Here is an 18,168-nt window from a genome sequence, read left to right on the forward strand (position 1 = left end):
AACTCGCTTCATTTTTTCATACGTTATATATGTTTTAAGGCAACATGGGTTACACATCAATGCATATTTAATAATCATTTAATTAAAACCCATAACTCACTTCATTTTTTGTCTACGTTATATTTTTGAAGGCAACCATAGGTTACACATCAATGCACATTTAATAATATAATAATAATCATCATCAAAACACACATCAATTCTCATGGGTACCTTTTCATCCTGGATGCTTTATAAACTGTCCCAGAAAGTGAACTCGCTTAGCAAGAGTGTGTGAGCACCATGTTTTTATCAATGTTATGGTTTGGTGTTAATAAGGGTTTTAGAAAGCTGCACAGCATGCTTCTTATGGTTTATATGCAAGCCCTCACCACATGAGTCTTCATTGATAGCTTGGGATGTTGGTCTTTCAGCAAATCTGCTGCATGTTATACATAGTAGGTGTGATGAATCATGATCCATCATTGAAGCAACAATCTGGAGAGCTTTTGAAGTTGTGTAGCTTAAATTATTCAGATTCATTTTTTTAATCCAAATGCAAGCTTACAAGAACTATCCAGTGATGAATGGAGGTGATAGCGCTTTTATGATCCCATTCAAGACTTGGGCACAAGCAAAGATGATTACTTTACAGAAGTTTTTTAATCCATTCAGTCACATATTTGTGTTTTTAATTTCATATCATGTTTACGCTATAGTTTTGCTTTGCTCATAATTAAGTTTTTGTCTTGGTCAGAGTGATTGATTGTTGAGAAGACAGAAGTAGTGTCATTTGTTTGAAGAACTGACCAAAGAATCAAACTTCACAAATAATTACATGAACTATTTTACAACCTTCATTAATGAATTAATGAGACTCTTAAATACATGAGTCTCTTAAATACATTCTTTCTTCAAATTAATAAAATTAATATTATAATTGTAACAAATTAGACTTAAAATAAAATTAAAAATAACGTAACTGAATTAATGGAATTAAAGGAATTTTAAAGGAATTAAAGGAATCTATATCTATATATATTCTTAAAAATTTAGTTATATCAACTTTTTTTAAACCTTATTTATGTGCCTCTTAAATATGTGAGTTCAAAAGTTAAAAAAAAAAACGTATAGAAAACCATATTTATTTTATTCTCACCGGAGCCACAATTTGCAAGTTGTTAACATAACCATAGTTTGAATAGTCTCCCCATATAGCCCAGCCATCATCATAACCTATAAGACCTATATGACATATGACTGGTTAGAGATTAAACATAATCCGACAAAATCATAAGATCGCAGAATTAAAACATCCATGTTATATGGTTTTTGACAATTATGACCTCCATAATAGTAGGTCTCTTCTTGAGGAGCCCTCCATCTCCAAACACACCTCCACTTTGCCGGTCACCCATCCTCATCAAGCACCGGCCGTCGCCACCACTCAGACGATCCATCTCCGTCGCCGGTCACCCACAACCGTACCCAATCGTCGCTGGACACCTCTTCTGCCGCACACAATCATCATCACCGGCAGCGACTGAAACCAGATTGTTACTCAAAAGTTTAACAGTTCATCCCTCTGGTTCAATCAAAGTTAAAAAATGATGATTCCGACGACTGCGGTAAGATTGGATCAAGGGTTCTCATGGTTTGAGCTCAAGTGGCAGCGACTACCACTAGGGTTCTGCTACCGAACCGATATGAGTTAAGTACCGGCGGCTAAGGTAACAATCAACGAACCCTATCTCTGTCGTTTTCAACTATATTGTTTTGTTTGGATTTGAAGTTTTATTGATTTGGGTTTTTATAACTTTGATCAGAGGTGTTTGATCTCATAAAATATTTGGATTATGTGTTTGTGTTTTGGATGATGTAGATGTGTAATTTTTATGCTCTTATGTTGATTTATAATTTTTAGCATTTGTATAGTGTAGTTTCTGTTTTAAAATAGGTGAAGATGATCTGATTGTTTTTGGTGTTGACTGTTTAGGAACAAGTGAAGGAGTTAAGGGCTAGGGTTATCGAATGGTACATCAAGGGTTTATTGCCTTTTTCTCTCAAAATCGCTAATGTTATGGAAATCCTTGGTCAAGTGTTTGATTTCACGCCTACCGGTAACAAATACGAGTAAGGTTTTAAGGGTTTTTGCATCGATTGTTATGTATTTTGTTGATTTACGTTACCGGTTTATGTATATTGTTGGCCATTCATTATTTGATGACTTTTTGGCCCTAATTTTACATATCTATGTGCATTATTGGGTTACGGATCAGTGGAGCATGCAATTCATGAGATTTACAATCATAACGCAAGTGGCCTCGGTTTTGAAGAGCTTTACATGTATCGATCGTTGTTTTGTTCTGTAATTTGTGATCTATGTTAATCTAATTTGTGTATTGTATTGTTAATTTGATGGATTTAGGGTTTTTGTGGTTGTATATGTGGATAGGATAGTTGATGTTGTTAGACTGTGTTAGTTTAGGATAGTTGATCTTGCTTTTCTTTGCAACAAATGTGGAACCTGGTTAGTGAATTTCGAACTCTTCCAAATAATCAATTTTGAAAGAATTGTTGATTTCGTTGTTAGATTACAGTTACTGGACAAATCTTTTGGTTTTAGTTCTCATCTCTTGATTGAAGGCATCAAGTTTCTTCCAACATAAAAGGTATATTCGAATATTATTGTGTTCTTCAACTGAAGTTAACATACTCCATTCTTTCAGGGGTGTAATTAAAAAGGTAAGTGTATAGAAACCAAGAAGAAAAAAAGCAAACGTAATAAAAAATACTCTGTTTCAAAATGATTGCAAACACTTCATGTTTTAAGTTGTTGAAATATATCCAGTTTGTTGGGAAGGAATAATTTTATGTTCTTTTATTTGTTGAGTAGTAGTTGTTATAAGACTCTGATTTAACTTTTGTATATGATATCTTGGTTTAACATGAATATGTTTGTCTTGAGCTAGAAACTATATGTATTTTGCAGTTTGAGGACGATGATGAAATTGAAAATCAGAGGTGAACAACCTCTTAACATCAAATATAGAATGGGATAATCGATTGCCAAGTGATTATAAACAGTACATATATTATTCAAACAAAGAGTTGATGAAAAAGCCTCAAGGTGATGTGATCTTTCCCACAAAAGAGGAAGCATGCTCCATTCTTTCACGGGGTGTAATTATCAAGGTCAACTGTGAAGTTAACATAGTAAGTCTCTTACCCTTGAATATTTTTATAATTTATATTTCATAAACTAAATAAAGTTTTTAAATCTTCATCATTTTGCTCTCCTATAATATATACATAATGATAGCAGTTTGGGCTTCCAGATCTTATATGTGAGATATATTGATGAGATTAAAAGTTCAGTTCTGAGCTCACAAAGAGTCCGAGAGTGTATGGTATAATACTATTAGGTTTAAGATAGATAAAATATACAATAGACCACATGAGTCTCGGTGAACTTCACACACATTATTGGTAGGAATCCAAAAACCATATGAGAGAATCCTGCGGAAGTGGGGGTTCAGGGACTAGGGAATGCGTTTTATTGAAATGCCACTACAAGGTACTTCAGATCTGCATGATTGATGAATATTGCATGGAAGCTGAAGTTGTAACCGATTGTCACAGGTAATCATGATTCATCAGTATTAAATTACTGCTGATGAGTGGCAATTTGGTCTATCAGTAGGGGTGGCAAAAATACTCGAGGCTGGCGGGAATGCGTAAAGCCCGAACTATCGGGTACGCATATTCGGGTTTGGGAATGTCATGGGTATTGGATGGATATAAATACCAGGGCTGATTAACCGAAATATAAACCCACTTGCCTAACCATATACCCGATTTTTAAATTCCCTTAAGCTTTCTCCAATAATGCTTCATTCTAATAGTTACTTATGTAGAAAATCAACTTTATTTCTGAATTTTGAGATAAGTATTTTAAGCTGAACGCGCAGCCCCCCCCACCCCATTTTAATAACAAATAATGCATTATTATGACGCCTACGAACTTCATGCACGTGTTAGTTGGCCGTAACCGAGTGTTACTATTAGGAAGCCTTTGTAAATGCTCAAAGTTGGCTGCAAATGCCACAAATAACAAGAAAAGGAAAGAAAGGGTTAATGAAATCGTCGGAGGAAATAGAAAGATGAAACCTTAATTGATGCATACATTTTAATATCAAAATCTGTAACGCTTTGTACATAAACAACCCACATCCTATAGGGAGCTACTTTGAAATTTTTAACCGATTTTCTAAACACTTTGCCGTGGTGCGAGAGCACGTAAACCCGCATGCATAAGGAACATAATACTGAAATGATTAGCGACTACGTTTATAGGTTTAGGGTCTAATTCTTTAATTGGTACTTCTGCCATAGACGCATATTCTGATGTCACTTGGCCCACCTCGCTCTAAATTGAAAATCAACTTTATTTCTGAATTTTGAGATAAGTATTTTAAGCTGAACGCGCAGCCCCCCCCCCATTTTAATAACAAATAATGCATTATTATGACGCCTACGAACTTCATGCACGCGTTAGTTGGCTGTAACCGAGTGTTACTGTTAGGAAGCCTTTGTAAATGCTCAAATGTGTAAAGACATAAGGGGAGAATTAGAAGTGCATTGTTTTACATTAATAAATATAGGAATAAAAAAACGTGGTAACGCATCACTTCGAATGTGTAAAGACATATAAGGGAGAAGTTGGCTTTTTGAAAAAAATAAACATGGGATACGCCTCCCTTTCTTAAAGAGAGAATGTAAAGGTGACATATATGAGCTAGCCCATATCATTGTCGAATTATTTTATATGGTATTATGGTCCATGGTTTAATAAAGTTTAAGCACGCCCCTTTCTAGGCGTATTGTCTTACATGTTATGCACCAGTTGTGTCAGACATCTTACCACAAACAAACAATAATTATTATGCATGCCGTGCATCGCACGGGCTTTCTCCCTAGTATATATAAAAAAACCTATATGTGTCAGTTGCTTATTAATATTAAAATTAAAATTAATCGAACAGAATGTTCTTATAAATTTTATTAACATTAGTATCCGTCATAAATAAAGTAATAAAATTTTGTATTTTCTTATAATTATTCTTAGCATGTATAAAGCAATAAAATTGTATCCGTCATAAATAAAGCAATAAAATTTTGTATTTTCTTACAATTATTCTTAGCATGTATAAAGCAATAAAATTTTGTATTTTTCTATAATTATTCTTTACCAAAAAGTTGCACGTTGATAACAAGGACACATTGGTCATTTCACAACACCCACTCCCCTGTTTGTATGTGTGTGTGTATATATACACACACGTATGTATGCTCCCGTTACGCCAGTTCATCTACTTTTCAAACCAGACGAAAACGGAGCCCAAATTCTGACACACTGTGAGTTCTCCATTAACCGATCCTCTTTATCTCCTTTTACGTATATATAAACTTTATGCAATTGTTCATGTAATCAACTCCAAACTTGCTACGTTCTAACTGAAACAAATCATGATTCTCCGTTCTGTTCGTTAATTCAACTGATTTCTTTGCAAAATTTCTGACCTAATCTTACTTACGATCTAATAATGTATATGCTTATGTTGATGTTTACATAATTACATGCCGATCGATTAGATAATTCGTGTTTCTGCATCTTGTTTTGTTGTGTTTGCTGCTCAAAATAAACGGTTTTCTTTTTATTATTTTTTATTTTTTATTTTTTTTTATTATAAAATGTAAGATGGATATAGGGTATCTTATTTGTCGTCTGGTATTTAGTTGCTGTCTAGGCAAATTTTGTTATATATTTATATATACCTTTTATGGATGGATTATTATATGTCTCATATAAAGTGGGAGTGGTCCTTTCTTCATTGGTGTTGATCTGGAATAATTCTAACCATTTAAATGAACACATTTTATTTTGGTCCATTTTAGGTGTTTATGCTCCACTTTGTAAATTTGTCAATTGTTCGCTTTCGTACGCGTGTAAACATTAGAATCTATGCTTTAGTTACTGATTTTTTGGACGCATAACTTAGCGATTGAAGATTAAGGTATGTGCTGTAAAGTGTTAAGGTTCCTTTCGGGCCAAATTTCTGTGCATCGCTCGATTTGTTATGTTACTATGTTGAATGGTGATTCATACTTCTTTTATAGTTTGTAAATCAGTCAATTATTCGGATTCGTCGTGTAAACATTAGAATCTAGCTTTAGTTACTAACTTTTTGGACACACAACTTAGTGATTGCAGATTAAAGTATGCGCTGTAAAGCGTAAAGTTCCTTTCGGACCAGATTTTTATGCATTACTCAATTTGTTATGTTATTTAGTATGTTGGTTGTTTCCACTTTTAACAATGAGTTCATTTTTGTAACGGGCCGTGTTGGTTTTTGATTAGAGGCTGGAACTGGTGAAGTAAGTAATGGATCAGCGTAAGATTAACGAGAATGAGCTAGCTGCTATCCCTCCATGTTGCTTGAAAGCACGGGCTTTCTCCCCTGATGCTGAGCTGGAAGCTAATTGTCACGCAACCGTTGTTTCAGGATGGTTCACTGAGCATCAGAATTCATCTGGTCATTATCTTTTCACCTTTTTTACTTTCTTTTGTCATGTTAATATCTTCAAAAGCTAGAGAACTTTCTATTGTTGTCGTGATTATGGATGTTAACTCTCTTATCAACATGAGAAGTAATTTACGCTTATGATTTTCGATATATTCTGATCATCGTTATGTTTCTATGGCAGATAAAGGTGATAAACGAGTTTACTTCAATAACCCTATGTGGCCAGGTATTCATACTTTTGATCAACTTCAATCGGATTAGTTTCTGTTATTTATCTATTTATTTATTTATTTTAGCTACATGTTCATTCTATTAAAATCTATAGGATACAATGATCTTATAGAATGAATATGTTTAGTTCTTTATTTTTTCCTGGTATTGAACAAACATGTAGTAAAATTTCAGATATTAAATAATATTCGCTTGCAGGAGAAGCACATTCATTAGAAGTAAAAAATGTATTATTCAAAGAAAGATCAAAGTTTCAGGAGGTCCTAGTTTTTGAGGTAACTTCTTTCCCCTAACTGGTTTATTATCGAAAATTACCCATATATTCTGAATACGTTTACTTAATTTGCAGTCTGCAACGTACGGGAAAGTGCTAGTTCTTGATGGTATCCTTCAGCTAACCGAGAAAGACGAGTTTGCCTACCAGGAGATGATAGCTCATCTTCCCCTTTGCTCTATCCAAACACCAAAAAATGTAACTTTGCTTTATTATTTTTTTACCAACTGTTATTATTTAAATGTAAGTAGTGCTAAAACAACGTACGGGATAATTACAGGTCCTGGTTGTGGGTGGCGGTGATGGTGGGGTGCTTAGGGAAGTTGCTCGGCACAGCTCAGTGGAGCTGATCGATATATGTGAGATAGATCAGATGGTTATAGATGTATGTGCTGCAAATTTATTTATTTTTTTTTATATTCTCCTATATGATGGATAAATAAAGTCTTAAATTCTTATTTGTAGGTTAGTAAGAAGTTCTTTCCCGATTTAGCTGTTGGCTTCGAGGATCCTCGTGTTCATCTCCATGTTGAAGATGGTAATATCCACCGAATTACCGCTTATGAATATATTGACGTAAAACATTCTTACCGATCAAATCCTTTTTTAACCTTTTTTATCTTAACAGCGTTGGAGCTCATACGACATGTTCGGAAAGGGAAGTATGATGCCATTATTGTTGATTCTTCTGATCCTGTAGGTATGTTTGTAATTTTGTTACATTTTCATTAATCGTTTTCTTTAGTTATGGCGGTTTTCCACGTATTTTTTTATTGTTAATTAGGTCCTGCTCAAGATCTTGTTGAAAAGCCTTTTTTTGAGATGATTTCAAATGCATTGAGGTCTGGTGGTGTTCTTTGTAACATGGCTGAGAGTATGTGGCTCCACACGCATCTTATTAACGATATGATTGCTGCTTGCCGTGAAGTATTCAAGGGGTCGGTTCACTATGCATGGGCTAATGTCCCCACTTATCCTAGGTGCGATTAGTTATAATCATCTGCATGTTTTAACAAACTGTTAAATTACTACTTTATTTACATTAGTTTATGAGAAGTGTGAGAACCGTCACCGAAAACTCACAGGATCCCACCAATACCCTGCTAAGCGTTTATTTACATTTTAATAACACCGATGTTCATCAATCATCATGTTGTTATTTATTGGTTTTACAGTGGTGTGATTGGATTCATACTGTGCTCAACGGAGGGCCCGCATGTAGATTTTAGAAATCCTGTAAATCCCATTGAGAAGCTAGAGGGAGCATATGATCAGAGCGAACCAAAATTCTACAACTCTCAGGTAACTCTCATCTTATATCTTGTATACTAATACTTATTCGGCAGTTGAATAACATGTCGAAAAGAGTTTGGGTTGAAACAAGTCATCTTTAGTACAGGTCGGGACGGGTTGAGTTGACCCACAAACACCTAATATGTCACTTGTTGTTATAAGATCAGTATTTTTACAATAATTATTAACTTTCAGAACAAAACGATTTAGGATGTTGTATCTGTTAAAACAAACCCTAGGCGGCTTACAAGTGTCAGAGGTGAGCATGGGTTTATCAGTTTGGTTATGGGGACAGGGGACTACAACTGAACCTATAACCAATGGTTCGTTTTTAGATTTTCGTTACCGATTTGGGTTATAAACGGTTGAATAATTTGGTTATTGGAAAAGATGATTCGATTAATTCGGTTAACCGCTAGCTTTGAACATGGGTGGGTTCAAACTAATTTCAACCAATTACATCATGCGGCAAATAATATATAGGCGATCGTTTATATAAGGAGAACTATTGGACAATTTGTTCGGTTTTTCTGCTCACCCCTGCGTGTAGCCAAATTCCTTGACCCATTTGAGATAAATCACAAGCCAAATCGACCCATTTATACATACATAGGTCAAAACCGTCGCATTTAATAAACATTTAATATTACGTTATTCATATTCACATATATCATATTCGATTTTGAACAGATACATAGAGCTGCATTCGCCTTGCCGTCTTTTGTGAAGAAGCAAGTGAGTAGTCTCTGAAGCTTATTAGTATGAGATGAGGGCTTGAATTCATATGTATATTGTGAATGTAGATTGTCAATATGATCCAATGTTGGTCAACTTATGGTCTTATGCTGTACTACCTGTCTTTAATTGCACAACTATAACACCAAATTAATAAAGTGAAATAGTATGCATGGTTTGAGCTTTTATACATCAGTTTATAGCCAGAATTGTTTCTTTTTTTTCGCTAGAAGGCGTTGGTCAACTTGAACCATAACTCAAATGGGATAATCGGGTTAGGCTTGATGCTTTTTGAACAACAAACTAGACGTATGGCTACCATTATCTATTGGGTGTCATGAAAACTTTCGACTACGAAGTCGCATTAGCAATGTTATGGCCTTTTGATAAGTTGATAGTGTTGCACAACGTCACTTGCAACAATTGATTGTTTTAAAAGAACTCTAATTATATGTTTAGATCACTTTAATCAATAAAATACCACTAATTCATATTGATCTCCGGTATGCTTTTATGAGTTATAAAACTAGTTTAAGTAAACTTCCGTTTTGCTCCCTGTGTTTTGGTCACTTTAACGGTTTTGCTCCAAACCTTTAAAAATAGTCATTTTACTCCCTGATGTTTCAGTTTTTTTTGCCAGTTTGCTCCCCGCCTCTAACTCCATCCAAATTGTTTGTTTTTCTATTTTGCTCCCCGCAGGGAGCAAACTGGCAACACAACCAAAACATCAGGGAGTAAAATGACTATTTTTAAAGGTTTGGGGCAAAACCGTTAAAGTGACCAAACCACAGAGAGCAAAACGAAAGTTTACTCAACTAGTTTTTACATATATCTAAAGTTCATGCATTAATTAGGATTACTAATAACCAAATGAATGAGTATACATGGAATACTTGAGTTAGTTTTGCATATGAATTAATTAAATTTCATCATCAAAACGCATGTTTTGTTGATGATACCAATAAAAGTGCAATAAGCAAAAGTAGTTTTGTGTACAATGAGATTTTAAAAGTGTGTTTCACGTGACCATTGGCCGTCTCCGAAAATCTTCAAAAATTTGTGAACACTGTGCCAAGATAAAATACGGGCCCCTAAAATATAAACTTTTAGAAAATACATAAATTTATTTAGAAAATAAAAGTTGACAAAAAAAACAAAATACGACTTTTATCATAAAAAAAATGGAACACAAAACTAGTTGTAGATTGAATAATATTTTAAGAAATTAACATAAATAATCATTTTTAAACTAGATTTGAAAAGTAAATATGGTTCCCATTTTGATTTAATGTAACACAAAATTAGTCAATTAATGTGGAGTTCGAGCCCTCCTGCTGGTGAGTGACGTGTCCGTGGGGTATGGCGGGGCGTGGCTGGCCCGACTTGGCTTGGCCAACGGTTATATTTTAAAATTTAAACATGGCCCGCTATGCCCTAGCCAACAAGCCAATAAGAGCCGGCCACATAGGATTGCTAGCATGCCCCACGCCCGGGCTTAAACTCCCGCCCAAACTATAACAACCCTCGGTAAAACAGACATCCTCATAATATTTCCGACACCCTAATATATCTTTAAATATATCAATATGTCTTTATATGCACCCCGTATGTGAAAACCGAGCCCCAAAATAGATTATACTATATAAAATAAATAAAAAACATTAATAATTAAGTTGAGGCGGGCCGCGTAGGGCCTCACCTCAAGCTTAAGCGGGCCGCGCGAGTGTATACCAGGATATCGCCAAAACCTTTAGTTGAAGCGGGCCGCGTACAAGTTTGGTTAAGTGAAGGCGGGCCGCGAGCGTCCTGATTTGTGGCACAGCCCGGAGCGGCCACGTGTTCGATGCGTGTCGAGGCTACATAGTGACCGGACCAAGCTACGCTTTAACCCGGAGTTGACGCGGGCCGCGTAAGCCCGGCCCAAATTCCACGCGGGCCGCGTGGGGACTCGAATTCAGCACTATAAATAGAAGGCAACGGCCTTCAGTCTGCTTTCGTTCATTTTCTTTCTGTCTCTCTACACTTTTAAATAGTGGGCATTATACCCGAGTTCCATATCCCCTAAAATAGCGAGGTTCTGCTACGATGTAAGTATTATAACCCCTGGAGACGTATTAGATACGCTGCCCGATTGATCTAGGGTTCCGTAACGGCTGTCGTGGTTCTGCCCGACGTAGTCGTTGGAATGCCGTCTCGGGGAGGGTATTACTAATGTTAAAATGGGTTATTATACTAACACACGTGCATTTGTGTAATTTATAGATTATCTCCAGGAAACCCTTACGAAAAACCTAAAACAGCAATGTGAGTAATCTCCTTTTTGTTAACTGTTTTTACAAAACCTTAAATACATTTCCATGCAAATGACAGTTATTGAGTATTTGTGAAGAATACAATTATAGTGGGTATGTTGGGGTTTTGTATACAAAATTGGTTACTGGTGTGGTAACATCCCATAAGTTGAGTATGACCGTACCACTGATGTTAATTGTGATGTCTTGGGATACAAATGTAATTGCGGATGTGCCCTCAATACTGCAAATTGGTTTTTACTTAAACTTGATTAAATTGGGATTCACTCACCAGTATTTCCCACTGACAAAATGTTTTTTAAAACGCGTTTCAGGTAACAAAATGTGAAAGCCAAATAGAAGCCAGCTGGACAGCACTGAAGGCTTGGAAAAGTGGCAATAAAGTTACCTAAGAATAAAATGGATGTTTTTATTAAATAAATAGGATTTATTCCTATGAAACGTGTGTATTGAAAACTTGGGTTTTTACCCATATGTTTAATGTTATAAAATGTGGTGGTTTACTCTGATTAAATATTTCCTAACTACGGTCCTGATGAAAATTTCCGCTGCCAAATTGGATAAATAAATGTGATACCACCGAAACTGGCTCACGGCCACCCGTTCCCGGGAGATGGGGATCGGGGGCTGTGACAGAAGGTGGTATCAGAGCTATGCCACTGATTCAGCCACAGAAGTGTTCTGCTGACATCAAAATTCAAAGTGTTAGGAAATAAATTATGGAAATACGTGTATAATTGTATTTCTTGCTATGTGTTATCTGACTATTTGTTAGTTTACAGTATGAGTGACCAAGGACCTTCTGACGCCTATCGTCAACTGTCTGGTTCGCCTAGGAGCGAAGGCACCTCCTCTTCTCAGCCTGCCCTCTCAGGGTATTCTGCTGACACAGAAGAAGGGATCTTTGTGTTTAAGGCTCAGTCTGAAGAGCCATTTCCTCAGAAAAAGAGGGGATGGTTCAGTAGGGGAGCGCACGAGCGTAGGAAAAGAATGAAAAAGTTGCAGGAACAGCGAGTGTTAGCCGCAGCAAAAAGAGAAACTGATGCTTATAATCAGGATATGCTCAATAGGGGTATCGCTAATATCCATATTTTAGCAACCACTGCTGCCGACCCAAACCTGGAACAAATGCTAGCACCACAACCACAAAATCCTGATCAACCCATGGAAATAGAAAACCAGATAGAAATGCCTGAATTCAACCCAGAGGAGATACCTAGGGTACCTGCACCTGATCCTTTAGACCCAAACAACTACGACCCCTGGTGGGACGATGTTAGGGACTACGTGCAACAAAACCCAATTCAGGAAAATGTGCCAATACCCAACTTAGGAGCTTATCCAGGGTTAGATCCTCAAGATCCCTACAACATTAGTGATGCATACGTTAGGGAAATTTTAGAGAATCCATACCCGTACCAGGCCCCTATGCCTCCGTATCAGGAACCCGTACCTCAGTTTCCAAACCCAGTCCTAGAACCTGCACCCCCAATGAGTGCAGAAAATGTCCAGGAACTTAGGACTTTTGGGGAGGAAATTTTAGAAAGCAGTGATAGAATGCGACAGGTGGGAGAACGCCTCGTATGGAAATACGATGAGCGTAATATGGATTTCTGGATGAATCCATATCAGTAAACGTGATGACAATACGGTAGTAGTAATAATAATAAAATAATATATGTGTGTATGTGTTAGAAAAAAAAAACTACGGATGCATACTATTAGTATTGTAGTTTTACATTTCAGTCAGTACTGTAAATTTTATTTCTGTACTGGTGTGTATTGATGCATACTATATAAAAAGAGTAAAAGTCGCAATGCTCGACGCTTTTGGTTAAAAAGTGCGTGTCATGTGATTTGCTATATATAAATATTATTTGTGATATTAATATTTGGTAAATGTCTAAAATTCAGATGGCCGACGCGGGAAATCAAGAAAATCTGAATAACGATAACCAGAGTAACATTAACGTGGTTAATGAGAATTCGGACAATAATAACAACGGAAACCAAATGGATAATAGTGCCGTTCAGCATATTGTGGCACAGGGAATTATAGATGCAATGCCATTTATTATTCAAACAGTTCAGGAAGCGAATAATAAAAGTAAGCATAGTAGTAAGCGACCAACTGAACCCGAAAACAGCGTGAACAATGGACCCATACTTCAAGCGCCCGTTCCCAAAAGAAGAAGAACCATGATACATGGTTGTTCTTACAAGGAATTCTGGTCCTGCAAACCAGTAGAATTCTCGGGCAATGAAGGACCCATTACAGCTTTACGCTGGATAGAGAAAACTGAGGCAGTTCTGAAAATAAGCAAGTGTGCTGAAGAAGATAAAATAATGTTTGCTTCAAATCTGTTTAAAAATGCAGCCTTAGAATGGTGGAACACTATCCTCCAGTCAAGAGGAAGTGATAAGATTTATAATATGGAATGGGAAGAATTCAAGAACATGGTAGAAAGGAAATTCTGCCCTCCCAATGAAAAAGAACGGATAGCAAATAAGTTTCTGAATCTAAGAATGACCGGAGTAGACAGTAAGGGTTACACTACCACATTCTTTGAATATGCTAGAATAGTACCTACCCTTGCATCACCTGAACCGGTATTAATCTCCCGTTATATCTGGGGATTAATTGGAGAGATTAGACATGTAGTCAAGGCAGCTAGACTCCAAACCATAGAGGAAGCTGTAGAACTAGCCAATACCTTGACAGATGAATTAATCCGTACTAGAGAAGAAGACCAGAGGAGAAACCTAACCCAAAGGTTTACTCAAGAATTCCGTTCTGGGAATTCCAATCGTAGGAATGTAGGTTCTACCTCTGCACCCTACTGCAAAGCCTGCAGAAAGAAGCATTCTGGAAGATGCTCTACTTACTGTAATTTTTGCAAGGCCCCAGGACACAAGGAAGAGAATTGCAAGAAGAAATCCAGTAATGGAATGTGCTTCAATTGTGGGGAAAAAGGTCACATTAGGACAAACTGTCCGAAATTGGCTCCAGCTACAACCAACAAAAATCCTAAAAATGCCAGAGCATTCGCGCTAACTACAGAGGAAGCCAGGATGATTCCAGACGTAATTGCTGGTACGTTTTTAGTTAATGATATTTTTGCTAAAGTATTATTTGACTCTGGTGCAAACCAAAGTTTTATTAATACTTCGTTTTGCAAACTCCTAAATCAATCATTAACTAAACTACCACAAGAATGTCTAGTAGAAACAGCAAATGGAGAAACCGTTAGAATTTCTGAAATCTTGCAGGGGGCAAGAATAGAAATTTTTAATCAAAAATTTATGGCAAACCTTTACCCAATGAATCTGGTTGGATTTGATGTAGTATTAGGAATGGATTGGTTAATAGCCAATAAAGCAAATATCTTATGTGATCAAAAGTCAATTCAGATAAAATCACCAAGAGGTGAAAAGATGTTACACCCTAACACGTAATTAGCGAAAGTCGCAGCGGAAGTTCGTGCCATAAAAATTCTTTCATTATAAACCTTACGTCTTACTTGAAAGTTCACTTTTATAATAACTCTTTTATATCGAATACGAAAAACTGACTCAGTTATAGAATAAATCATAGCTTATGTATAACAATTTACATCCTTAGACAACCCCGTACAATCCCTTAAGTGACTCGGTCTTTGATCTTTATTCCTTGATGATCCTCCGTGACCCGCACAACCTGCATTCACCACATACATTCAAAGACATTAGCACACAATGTATAAACAAGATCATTCGTATATACTTCACATCTCGTTCTTTATCAAACTTCAAGCATTTCATCTGCGTATCCATTTCCTGGCGAGGCTTCATGAATGTACCTGCATTACTTATCATTCTCAAGGTACACCATTAATAACGTTAACCCTCAATGTGTCTAAATCATACACATATATGTACTTACATACCCACATACATATACACCTACATACGTACATACACTCATACATACCCTTATACATACCTACATACACAACTACATACTTACATATCCTTCCTACAACTAGGCATACGTACATACACTCGTACATTTCATTAAGCATAACTACATATCCTACTACATACGTACACTTGGAGTTATAAACATACATACGTGTATGCCTACACACATGCTTACATAACTTCTACATACGTATACAAATACATACAAACACACAAACTTGCTTATCTACATATGTACATACTTTAACGAACACGTACTAGATCACGCGTACCTCTTATATATCCATACATTATTAACGTGTGCCTTAGACTTAGCTTTATAGCCCATAAACATCCAAGGAACCTTCAAAATCATGTTTGGAAACTCCGCCGTAGTCCACGGATATCAAACCGAAGCCCACGGTACATATATTAACTTAAATAACAAGATTTCAGCTTTTGGGACTTGGGAAGGCCGTCACCGACGCCCCTAGGGCCGTCGGCGACGGGCCTTGCATTTACCCGTAGCCCAAAAACCCGTAGACAGGTAATTAACCCGTCAGCACAAAAACTGATTTTCTAGAGCCCGTCGGCGACGCCCCCATGCCCGTCGGCGACGCCCTCTAGATTTTGCATTTTTCTGCAGCTCCGTTTCGTCGTCCGTACGCACTAAAACGCGCATAACTTTTGAACCGTTTACCCGTTTAACCTCCCGTTTCTTCCTACATGCTTGTAAATTCACATTCTATCATATGAACTTAAAATCTCATATCCGGATTAAGGAAATTCTTAACTTACACTATCGGCTTATTATTCACTTATGAATTATTCGACCCGTTATGGGTATTTATACATTAAAAGGTCTATAACATACAAAACCCTATACTTCACTTTCATACTAGACAAAGACATTACTCTAATCGAATAGCTCACTTCCAAATGACTTTTAAGGTCGTTTACCCGAAATCCCCACCAAGGGCGTTTTTGTCAACTTTGCCCCATTATTAACAACAAGCACTACCTTGCATAAGCAACCAATCCTACTACCTAGTTACGATTCCTAATCACGCATACCTTGCTCGGATCAAAGCTGAGATCCGTTTAATACTTCATCAATATCATACCATTTGTTCCTATTCGACCTCAATTACCATACCTAGTTAAGTTGCATATAACTTTACATAAATAACTAAGAAGTGATTACGGAATCACTTACCTTGAGCGTCCATTTTCGCATTGGCTTCCTTGTCCCCTCTTGACCCGTTAGTCTTTCGTGCTTGAGTCCACGTCCACATGATCCCTAATGCTTTCATGTTACCGCAATCACATCCTTGTTAGTGTACACGATTTCACATATAATGATCATATCAAAAGCGTAACTCACATTTGACTTTCATGGTCAAGTCTAATAATCATAAAGCATACATCCAAAACCACATCTTTCTAGACTCATGCAATCCATCATGTTAACGCATAAAACACATATTAATTTAGCACCTACCATACGACACTATGTACATTTCGTACTTATGATGCTAAAGTACTTACAACCACATGATCACATAATCATACTCGCATACACATTCGCTTACATATACTTTCACATATCATACACCTTCGCTCTTAATCACCTTGATTCAAGCACATCTAATACAAGGTGAGCATTACACCATTCAAGCACAAGGTACAAGCTCCTAATGCATAAATTTGACCAACATATACTTTCAACCCGAATTCGTATACGAGTTCCATCTAAAGCATATTTTTCAAGTTAGTAAACTACTACTTTTATCACAACCGCTTTCTATACATGCAAACTCACAATTTTCATACAATTTCACTTTCTAGCTTCACCTAGTCATTTTATCAAACACTTGGTGTGCGTACAATCTACTATGCATAGTTTACAACTAGTTCAAGCATAGCCATTAACTTCTAAATTCTAATCACCAAAAGAGTGTTCAAAATCACATTCCATTCTTACAATTCACCCTAAACTAACATCACAAAACCCATTTCAAGCTAGTAACAAATACATCAAACAAGGATTGGACATGGGTAGAACACCCATGTCGCTACTTCATTCAAAATTGTGGGTTTCTTCTTAAATCATCAAATTAGTTGGAATCATACATAATACACGTTTTATATAACGATTCTAACACATAATCACGCTTAATTTCATACCAATTCGTGGATTAATCAATAACCCACTTCATACAAGATGATCAAATCATAAATTGGAACTTACCTTATGATCAATACACTTAGATTAAGTTGTACCTAGCCTCATGCATTCGATTTCTTCTCAAAATCAGGTTCAATTTTTGAGTTCTTGTAAGTAGTTGAAGAACAAGGGTTTCCCCTTGTTCCTGATCATTCTCACGCACACACACACCTTGTGTGTGTTAGATTTTTGTTTTAATAAATTAACTTCCAAGTTTGGCACTCTAAGTCCCTCAAGTTTTAACTTACTATCATATATGCCACAAGTTTCATCATTTAGCTTATCTAATAGGCATTTAACTAGGTTTATTAACTTAGTTATTGTATCTCATTTTATTAAACATGGCAACATGCTAACGAATTTAATAATTCGAATTTTGGGGTGTTACAAGTCTACCCCCCTTAAAGAAGGTTTCGTCCCCGAAACCTTGCTCGTTCTTACCAAACCAATTCTACTCTTACCCCTTTCTAGTTGTTCATCCACAATACTTATGTCAGATTCTGCTCCAGAGCTCTTATTAGTGTCTTTTACTTTATAATGCTAGCTCCTAGCGCATACCATCACTAGCGTTTCATTCATTGGATTTATTTC

The 18,168-nt window shown here is 36.4% G+C and overlaps 1 protein-coding gene and 1 long non-coding RNA gene across 4 annotated transcripts; one reads left to right on the top strand and one right to left on the bottom strand.

The window, feature by feature from the left end:
• The first annotated feature begins 5,263 nt into the window (after positions 1-5,263).
• LOC110878171 (spermine synthase) lies at positions 5,264-9,287 on the top strand. 3 transcript variants are annotated; one of them, XM_022126433.2, is made up of 11 exons: positions 5,264-5,397; positions 6,401-6,575; positions 6,748-6,792; positions 6,996-7,072; positions 7,147-7,269; positions 7,352-7,456; positions 7,537-7,609; positions 7,700-7,771; positions 7,856-8,051; positions 8,247-8,373; positions 9,055-9,287. In XM_022126433.2, the coding sequence occupies exons 2-11, from the start codon at positions 6,425-6,427 to the stop codon at positions 9,112-9,114; spliced, it is 1,029 nt and encodes a 342-aa protein (XP_021982125.1). In that variant the 5' UTR covers positions 5,264-5,397; positions 6,401-6,424; the 3' UTR covers positions 9,115-9,287. The 3 variants fall into 3 exon arrangements, with proteins under 3 accessions (XP_021982125.1, XP_035833386.1, XP_035833387.1); XM_035977493.1 differs by lacking the exon at positions 5,264-5,397 and adding an exon at positions 5,877-6,056; XM_035977494.1 differs by lacking the exon at positions 5,264-5,397 and adding an exon at positions 6,047-6,137.
• A 5,606-nt stretch (positions 9,288-14,893) lies between these two features.
• On the bottom strand, positions 14,894-17,937 carry LOC110874501. The gene is made up of 3 exons (XR_002556002.2): positions 17,602-17,937; positions 16,567-16,656; positions 14,894-15,108 (listed from the first exon to the last, which is right to left on the bottom strand). It is a non-coding gene; the product is annotated as an uncharacterized LOC110874501 (long non-coding RNA).
• Positions 17,938-18,168: the final 231 nt, after the last annotated feature.

This window comes from Helianthus annuus, chromosome 9 (genome assembly GCF_002127325.2).
Source record: "Helianthus annuus cultivar XRQ/B chromosome 9, HanXRQr2.0-SUNRISE, whole genome shotgun sequence".
Taxonomy (NCBI): Eukaryota; Viridiplantae; Streptophyta; class Magnoliopsida; order Asterales; family Asteraceae; genus Helianthus; species Helianthus annuus.

Bases quoted from the DNA above. Each gene is read 5' to 3' on its own strand.
- LOC110878171 (XM_022126433.2), top strand. From the start codon at position 6,425: ATGGATCAGCGTAAGATTAACGAGAATGAGCTAGCTGCTATCCCTCCA. The intron at 7,457-7,536 runs GTATGTGCTGCA...TCTTATTTGTAG, and splicing joins TAGATCAGATGGTTATAGAT to GTTAGTAAGAAGTTCTTTCC. The intron at 7,610-7,699 runs GTAATATCCACC...TTATCTTAACAG, and splicing joins TCATCTCCATGTTGAAGATG to CGTTGGAGCTCATACGACAT.